This window comes from Chenopodium quinoa, unplaced genomic scaffold (assembly GCF_001683475.1).
Source record: "Chenopodium quinoa cultivar QQ74 unplaced genomic scaffold, ASM168347v1, whole genome shotgun sequence".
Lineage (NCBI taxonomy): Eukaryota > Viridiplantae > Streptophyta > Magnoliopsida > Caryophyllales > Amaranthaceae > Chenopodium > Chenopodium quinoa.
Genome location: NW_018744143.1, coordinates 1,359,776 through 1,369,678, shown reverse-complemented (window position 1 = coordinate 1,369,678; position 9,903 = coordinate 1,359,776). Strand labels below are relative to the sequence as shown.

The following is a 9,903-nucleotide window of genomic DNA, read 5'->3' as shown; positions in this document are numbered from 1 at the left end:
ACTCATATGCTCACCAATGGGATCCTCACACTCTCTTGGTTGCTCAAAATCATCATCATCATCCTCAACACACACATTAAATTGGGATTTTTCACAAACAAGCATCAAGGGTGACAATTGGCTTTCTAACTCTTCTTTTCTTCTCCTTCCCTCCTCAAGACGCTCCTCATTCTTTTTCATTATCTCTAATTGACCTCTCATAGAATTAAGAATCATTTCCTTACTAGGCCCAAGCTCATTATCAAGCTCAATGCACCTAATTTGAGATTCAAAAGTAGCAATAAGGGATTCAAAAGGTGTTGAAGGTTGAGGCTCAACAAGAGAAGAAGAAGTACAACCAAGATTGGAAAAATCAACATTAAGATTATGAGCATATACATCACATCGGGGAGTGGGGGCACAATCAAACACATGAGATTCATCATTAAGGGAACGAAGCACATCACAAGAAGGCATGGTAAATAATGAAGAATATTGAAACACACCATTAGCATCAACTTGAGCATGTACCTCATCATCATGAACAAAAGAGGAAATAGAGTTGAAATCATGTGTTTTAGGTTCACTTAATGGATCATGTAACAAATCATGGGAATTCATGCTAATATTAGAAGTATCAACACATTGCATATCAATAATAGAATCATGATTACCCTTATTATAGACATCCCAAGCAAACCAAACATAAAAATCCCAAGCATCATCAATTGATAATGCTCTAAATTCACCATTATGCATGCATTCAACTTCATCCCTAGTTTGCTCATTCAAACCAAAATAACAAATCTCACAAGCCTCCCAAAGACTACAACAATCAAAATCCAAATATCCCACAAGTCTATTGAAATATTCACAAAAAGGCTCATTGTCATATTGAGGAAACGAGTTACTTGCCATTTTTTTTTACAAAAACAAGCAAAAATTAAAAAAAATAAAATAAAAAGAAAAGTATACACAAAGACCTAGACTCAAGCAATCAAAAACAATCAAGCATTGACACCGTTCCCCGGCAACGGCGCCATTTTGATGGGCGTTAGAACGGTCGCACATTCCACACTCAATCAAATAAATTTATAAATCCTAAAACTAACCCCTAAACAAGTCTAGTGGTAAGTTCGGAGTCGAACCACAAGGAACGGTAATGCTAGATTGTTCTTAATCTAATGCCTAAGCTATGCCGAAGTCGATTTACGGATAAAGGACACTACAACTACACTAAAACACATATAAAGAACAAGGTATGATAAAGTCTACTAGGGGAAAAGATCCACTTAGAACAATTAATAAGCTAATGAGAATCCATTTGATAATCAATCATGCAAAGAAAGAATTATAATGAGAATTAACTACACTCAAAAGTAATCTCTCAAATTCCTAGCCTAGATCCCTCATTGACTAGGTGCATAGAAGAAAATTACCCAAAATGCAATCAAATATATCAATTCTAATTCACAATCCCTTGTCAAACTAAAACCAATATGCAATTAAGTGTGCTATCATGGGAGATCAATCCAATCTAAAACAAACAACATGCCAACATCAATTCAATCAATTTAATCACACAATTATCATCAAATTTATCTCAAATAACTCAAATAATCATTACAAAGCCTCACTCAACACCTAGTAGAAGGGAAACTACTCAAGCATAATGAAAGCAACTAAATAAAGCAATAAGAGAAGAGAAAGTAAGAAATGCTCATTGATATAAGGTGGAGATCTTCAAATTCCTCATTTGATTATCCAAAATCCATGAAAACCATTGTGCTCCTCAGTTTCTCTCTCTAAAATTTTGAGAGTTTCTCTCTCTAAAACCTAAAACTAACCTAAAAATCTATTCTAAACTGAAAAAAAAATCCTTTTTCTTTAATGAGCAAAAAAAAACTATTTATACCCCTTACAAAATTGCTTAGGAAGCTCCGCAAAAAGTCAGCTGAAACGGGAAAAGGTCCGACCAAACTCTGGGTAGGTTCGGTCGGACTCAGGGTAGGTTCGGCCGAACTCAGGGTAGGTTCGGTCGAACCTCCCTGATCCTTGTTTGGTCGAACTTTCCTGGTTCGACCCCTCCTGTAAACATGCTGAAAACTTGGTTGAAACTGCCTTGGAGGTTCGGTCGAACTTTTCAAAAGTTTGACCACACCTTGGTTCGACCGAACCTCTTAGAGGTTCGGCCACACCTCCTCTTGAACTTCCTCTTCTTCCCTTTTGCTCCTCTTGTCTTTGTCCATGCCTCCATACTTGGTCAAGGGGCCTCCTACCGTGCTTAGGACCGTCATGGAACCTGCAAAAGATAGCAAAGATCACGAGAGCATGGGGATGATAAAATTATGCATAAAGATTATCAAAACAAGCGCAAATAAGCATACTTTTCATCCATAAAAGAAAAGGAAGCCATAAGAGGAGAAAAGAGGTAGAAAAACCTAAGAAAAACAGGAGAAAAAAGATTAATACACTACCCCTAAGGGTAACATAAATGTCACTCATCAAAGGTCAAGAAGGAAAAGTTTGCAAGTTGATTAAATCATTGTATGGGCTAAAAGAAGCACCTAAGAAATGGCATCAAAAGTTTGATGAGGTTGTGTTGTCTAATGGTTTGAAGTTGAACAATTCAGACAAGTGTATTTATAGCAAATTTAATGACAACGGTCAAGGTGTCATAATTTGTCTATATGTAGATGACATGTTGATCTTTGGAACGGATTTGTCACAAGTTGGGATGACAAAATCCTTCTTTAGTTCTCAGTTTTCCATGAAAGACATGGGAGAAGCAAATGTCATTTTGGGCATATGAATAAGGAAGGAAAAGGAAAGTTGATCTTATCACAGTCTCATTACATTGAAATTGTGCTCAAGAAATTTAATGTGAGTGATGACTCTAATTCTCTTTATTCAACACTTATGGATCCTAGCATAAAGTTAATACCTAATGAAGGTAATGCGGTTTCACAACTTGAATATGCTGAAGTAATAGGTTGTTTAATGTATGCCATGATAAGTAATAGGCCAGATATTGCTTATGCAGTTGGTCAACTAAGTAAGTACACTAGTAATCCTAGTATGCTACATTGGCAAGCGGTTGAAGTACTTGAAGAAAACCATGGATTATGGTTTGTCTTATAGTGGATATCCTTCGGTTGTAGAAGTTTATTCGGATGCAAGTTGGATCTCTAATAAAGATCATTCGTCCACAAGTGGATGGGTTTTCCTATATGGGGTAGATGTTATTTCATGGGCTTCTAAGAAGCAAAATTGCATTGCGGACTCCACAATGACATCGGAGTTCATTGCTTTGCATTCGGCTGGTAAAGAAGCTGAATGGTTGAAGGATCTCATGTTTAAGATTCCTTTGTTGTCAAAACCAATTTCACCAATAGTGATACATTGTGATAATAATGCTACCTTGGTAAGGGCTTATAGCCAAGTTTATAATGGTAAGTCAAGAAACATTGGAGTACGGCATAGTTACATTCAAGGCCCTATCAAGGATAGTGTGATCACTATTGATTATGTTTGAAAAAATCTTAATCTTGCTAATTGTTTCACAAAGGCATTGCCAAGAGATGTTAACAATAGGATTGTAATCGCTTTAGGATTGGAGCCCTAAATAATTACAAATGAGGGAGTCTTAACTTAACGCCCAATAAGACGTTGGGTCTTAAGTTCAATAAGATTAACTTTTTCATTTGCTGATTGGGAACTTGTTTATTCATCCAAGGTGAAGTTCCGGATTTTCTGTGATGTATAAGAGGTTGTTTAACTTAATAGAATTCCTGATATTGTGCTTTGTCACAGGAGCATGTTTTGGAAATCTACCTATATAAGTATGAGGTTTAGCCGCTTCAAGAAGTTATTATGGGCATAGCTTCGGTGTACTTATGAATAAATATGGACACATGGCTTAAGTGTCAAGTTAATATGTATTTAAGTAATTAATCTTGTATGTGTAATATTTTCAAGTATCCAATATGTGTTGCTTTTGGTTCAAACGTTTTACGATACCGAATGGAGACGGATTCTTGGATTGTATGTTGCACTAAGTGGGAGTTCAAGTCTTTGTACACTTTCATGTATGCATAAGATTATTTTTGTGATGATGATGTGTTTATGCAATCAATCGTTTTAAATACTCTAAATGGGAGAGGATTGTTGGAGAATTTAGAGTATGTAGTTGATTATTATTCATGTTATGTTAAGTTTAAGCCATTTGATTAAGGTGTCACGACTTAGACAACATATGATTAAGGTAGTAGTATACAACTAATCAACAGAAAGAAAGAAAGTGGCTGATTCGTCACTAATTATGTTGCAACTGCTACATAGGATTTCGATTTCGGTATCTCTTGCATTAGTATGGCAGTTACTTAATGCATTATAACTTAATGTATTAATTGATGACTAAATGCATTGTTTAATGCATGTCTTAATTCATTGTTTAATGTATGTCTTAATACATTGTTCAATGCATGACTTAAAGCATTGTTTAATGCATGACTTAATGCATTGTTACGTTTGAAAAATGCAGTGACATACTACTATCTTATATATATGAGAAACTCTTCACATGATAAAGGTAGGTTGAGAGATGAAATATAATTTCTATCTGATCACTTTGACATAGGAAGTTATAATCAGATTGTTCATTATCACAAAATATAACACACTTTAATACATTGAATTGTTATCATCCTATAAGTGATAGTAATTGTTCTTAGTTGTATCTCCTGAGTAATTTCCGTGGTACATGGTTGTAATATAGGGTCGAAATTATACTTTGAGAAAGTGATCCCGTTCACGCCTCGAAGATTTTTTTCAATAATTTCATTTCCATTTCATTGTGACCCTTGTTTATTAGAAAATTCCCAAAAATTACAAGCTAGTGACTTTGGCAATGGTCAATAACTCCTATCTTAGTTAAAAGGTGTATTAATAGTTTTTCAAAATACATTTTCCATATAATATTTAAATTGCAATTAACGGTAATGATATACAAGTATGTTCTTAGAGTAACATAAACATTAAATATCTTTTTAATTGAATTTTGCTAACGACACGGATGTTAGATAAGCATTTAAAATATCTCTTAAAGTGTTATTAATTTGGAAATGCATGTCAAAATCACGCGTCAGTTTATTTTATATTCATTTTAATCTAATATGTTTGCTTTTAGTTATCTAATTCAACGCCTTGTAGCGTTTGTTAGCTTTTACCTTTTTAATTTGGTATAGTAATAATTTAGAAATGTATTCACTTTGTTATTTTTAAATGCATCACTTGAGTTTTCACACTTGTCGAGGCATAACTTTGACCCTCAATATTTTTTATTAGATTTTATTAAAAATTTTAAAAAATTATTTCATGAAAATAGACATTGTAATAAATCTAAAAATATATTACATAATCATGTTTATAAATTATATTGTAGTAAAAAAAAAAATAGAAAATTTGCCAATTACAATGGGTAAAAGTATCAATTTTGCAGGTTACAACCATGTAAATTGATTTTTGCAAATTACAACAAAAAAGTCACCAAACATATTAAACTACAACCAAAATCCAATTTTCGATAACGTCTAGGGATGTCAGTGGCGCGGGTCAAGTAGGAGATCTGTCCCATCTCCGCCCCAATGGGACGAAGATGGGTCTCGGATTGGCGGGTGGTAGGACGGGGATGGGTATAAAAATCATATCCGCCATGGATGATGGGGCGGGGGTTGATTTTAGGTTGTACTCGCCCCATCCCCGCTCCCTCCACATCCCCACCCCATACCCATTTATATATTTTTATAAAAATTGTATACTTTTATACTATTTCATATAAAAAAAAAATTATTATGTAAAATAAAGTAGTAAATATTAATACATTATCATACACTTATATTATAAAAAAAAATAAAAAATAAAAAATAAAAAATAAAAAAAATAAATTAAAAGTGTAATATAAACAATGAATTTTTTTTACAGTAATACTTACCTCCGTTTTTTTTAGTTGACACGTATTCCTTTTTAGGAAGTTTAATTTTAGTTGACACATTTCCTTTTTGGGTAAGTTTTATACCTTGCTTTTTTAGTTTACCCCACTTGCTTAATAATTCTCTCTCCTCTCTTTAATATGTATGCCAAAATTAAACGCATCAACTAAATAGAAACGGAGGAAGTATATATTATGTAGTGTTGTTGTATTTGGGAGGCGGGGGACTAAGCGAGTTTTGGATGGGGTTTAAGTGGGGGTGGATATCCAAATGGGGGTGGGGCGGGATGGTTTTAAAATTGGATTCGGCACGGGGATGAGGATGAGTTTTGGACCCGCCACGGGGATGGGGATGAGAATGGGGATAGGGATGAGAATATAATGTTAGGCGGAAATGGGGATAAGAAAGCTAGCATCCATCCCCTTGCCCCGCCCCGTTGACATCCATAATAACGTCACTGTATTATGTTTTCAAACTAGTATCGATTAGGGGTTATTGTTTTTATATAATTAGTTGATTGATGACGTTATATTATGATGACAGTGGTTGGAAATTGAATTTTGGTTGTAATTTAAAATATTGAGTAGCTTTTTTTGGTTGTAATTTGCAAAAATTAACTTAAATGGTTGTAACCCGCAAAATGACTATTTATACTGGTTGTAGTTGACAAATTTTCCTAAGTCAAAGGTAACTAGTGCATGAGAGAAAGTGAGGGATAACTCAAGGAGTTAGAGTTCCCCTCCCGGATCAAAGAGATGTTACGATTGATTCTCTATCACCCATCCTTATGGCTATCTAAACACCCAAAAAAAAGTTTATACATAGTATAAAATCTTATATGATTCTTAAAAAAACCTGAGAGAGTATGACTAAATTATGCATACGATGTAATCTTTCGCATTATGACTTTATGAGAGTTCGATGATTATCTTATTAATTTTTGTTTTTTTTTTTTTTTTTTTTTTTTTGGAGACTGAGAAGTAAAAGAACCATCCTCGTACAATAAAAGTAGATAATCTACCCAAATGGCACGTGTCACGTCTACCTTACATAATCGGTGAGCCGGTAAGATTCCACTCATCAAATCAACGCTCTCACAATCCAACGGTTGACATTGAATCACCCACCCCCAACAAATCCCTAACCCTCCATGTCTCCCCCTTTATATACCCCCATTTTTCTCTCTCCTAAACCCTGTTCATACTTCATTTCACAAATACAAGAAACAAAAACCCAACAAAAAAAAAAAAATCAAAATTACAAAAATAAAAAATGGGAATGTTACCGTTGAAAGCAGTGGTAGTATCAACCGGCGTCGTTTCACTAGCTGTGATACTCAAACTACCACTGCCGGTAATCTTAGACTTCCTCACCTCCGAGCTTCCTCTCTTCTGGTCGCTAGCACTCTCATGGCTCAGACCTCCATACATGTACCTTCTCATCAACTGCATCATCATCTCCATTGTTGCATCCTCTAAGCTTCAGCCACGTGGCGGTGATGGCAATGCCGAAACCCTAGTTCCGGCGCCGGCGAGTTTTCCGGTGGCAGATAGTGAAGATGTACACGTGGCGGTAATGGAGGTCGCTAAAGAGGATGATGTGGTGGTGTTCGGATACGTTGACAGTCCAATTGTTACTAAAATGGATGAACCTGTGAAAGTTGTTGGAGGTGGTAGTGATGACGTGGAGGAGAGAGAAAAATTTGAGGATGGTGATGAGTTTGTGCTGTCGAAGCCGGTGTGGAACTCGCCGGAGAAATGTGCGCCGGTGGTGGTGCCGGAATTTTCGCCGGTGTCTTCGGCGGAGAAACCGTCTTTTTCGGCGAGGTTTGGTCATCGGAGAGCTGTCAAAGCTAGTCCTGAAGGTAATCTTCTCTCTCCTCTTCATTTGTACTAATTTCAATAATTTCTAAAAACTAAATTAATTTGTTGTAATACTTGCTGAAAATTTAAAATCAGTTGTATTTTGAATATGGATTAGTTCACTGTATTGCAGATTTTTGTGTGATTTATATTGTATGGAGTACAAATAATTACAAGGAAGTAACTAATATGGATTAATATAGAGGAGATTTGATTTCACATTTAGAATAAGCGATTTAGCTTAAAATTATCCACAAATGGTTTGATTTTGACATTTTTTTTGTTTTACAGTTTTATGTACAACTCTGTCATTATTTTTCAGTAGAGTAAATTGTTTCAGAAAGACAACTAATTTTAGTTTGCTTTCAAATTTTTTAATTTCAACGGTAAAATGATGAATAAATTTGAATTTCAATCGGTATTCTAACGGTAACAAATGACACTTGTGAGCAGGAAAAGCAGTGCTGAAAGTATCAAGGCCAAAAAAACAAGAGACACTGGAGTCCACGTGGCGGACGATAACAGAGGGACGGTCAATGCCGTTGACACGTCACCTGAAGAAGTCCGACACATTCGCCGGAGCATCGCCGGAGGAGTCTCCGGTCAAGGTGATGAAGAAATCTGACACTTTCAACAACGGAAGAGGTAGCGCATCGCCGGCGAGTGCGAGTTCGAGGCTGAGGAGAGAGCCGTCGCTGAGTCAAGACGAGTTGAACCGCCGTGTTGAGGCGTTTATCAAGAAGTTTAACGAGGAGATGCGGTTGCAACGGCAAGACTCACTTAACCAATACAAAGAGGTGGTTAGTCGTGGGTCCCACTAGATGTAATGAAAAAAATTAAAATGTAAAAAAGATATAATAATTATCTTTTTCGGATTTAAATTTTTTTATTTTTTTAAGGGGTGGGATTTTGAGAGTTCAAATGTGAGCTAGGTCATGCAAAGATTTCTTTTGCAATTCTAGCAGGAAATCAATTTGGTATTGTTGGAACCCTGTAATTAGCTTGATTTTTGGTTCTCTAGTGGCTATGTTTAATTTGATTTTATGAAGGAAATTGCGAATATGGCAAGAAATTTTCATTTGTTTGCAAAAAAATGTTGTATCGAAGGAAAAAAAAAAAAAAGTTCAATATACACAAATTTGCTAATTGATTCCCGTTTGTCTCTGTGTCTCAGACTAATGGTTTTATTTTCCTACATGAATATGATATTCAAATCTTTTTTAGCATTAGATCAATTTGACATAAAATTTGACTATGATAATGTTTGATTTGTGATCAAGAAGTGCATTGTATTCTCAATTTACAAATTATACATATTGGGTTTGGTTTATATTTCCACATTTTTTTTTATAATGATTTTCGTACTCTTATGTACGAGGAAATACAAGTTCATTATTGTGATAAACCAAGTTGGTATATTAGTGATTTTGTGGTGCAAATGGGTCATTTTATCAATGAAATTGAGGGCAAATTTGTAATTACAATCCTTTCTTCCACCATTTTTTCTTCTCTCACCACGCCCACATGGTAGCTCAAAATTCCACCTTCTTCCTCCACGGGATTTACCCTTCCCCCCACAAGCCACCATTGTTGTTGAGATGGAGATGCCGCCGCAAAGGAGATGCTTTCCTTAAGGGGTTACATGACCTTACTTTAGTCTTTACTACTAGGGTGTTACAAAGCAACTTTAAGGCCATTGTTGTTGGGAAAGGAAGAATAAGAAGAAGAGGACGATAGAGAGACGAAAAGATAGGCGAGAAAACGGTGAGATGGTGGTGGCTGTGATGGGTTTTGGGTGGTGGTGGTGTGATGGTTGAAGATGGGTTTGTTTTATTTTTCTTAAAAGTAGTAAAAAACCAGATTGATCAACACAAAAATGTTAATTAGACCGATGAATATGTAATAAAAAACAAGATACTCTCATGACATGGAGAGTTAATTTCTCCAATTAACGGTCTAACATGCACGATAATTTATTTATTTTATTTTTTTATTTTGAAAACTAACTTAGTTGTCGTAATCTTACAATAATAACCAAAGGAAAAGATATAAAACTGACCTTTGCATAGATT

At 35.3% G+C, this 9,903-nt stretch overlaps 1 protein-coding gene across 1 annotated transcript; it reads left to right on the top strand.

Annotated features, from left to right (window-relative positions):
- Nucleotides 1-6,158: 6,158 nt before the first annotated feature.
- On the top strand, nucleotides 6,159-8,956 carry LOC110693202. The gene is made up of 2 exons (XM_021870333.1): nucleotides 6,159-7,833; nucleotides 8,285-8,956. The coding sequence occupies exons 1-2, from the start codon at nucleotides 7,242-7,244 to the stop codon at nucleotides 8,650-8,652; spliced, it is 960 nt and encodes a 319-aa protein (XP_021726025.1). The 5' UTR covers nucleotides 6,159-7,241; the 3' UTR covers nucleotides 8,653-8,956.
- Nucleotides 8,957-9,903: the final 947 nt, after the last annotated feature.

Coding starts and splice junctions, on each gene's coding strand:
- LOC110693202 (XM_021870333.1), top strand. CDS start 7,242: ATGGGAATGTTACCGTTGAAAGCAGTGGTAGTATCAACCGGCGTCGTT. Junction 7,834..8,284: donor TGTCAAAGCTAGTCCTGAAG/GTAATCTTCTCT, acceptor ACTTGTGAGCAG/GAAAAGCAGTGCTGAAAGTA.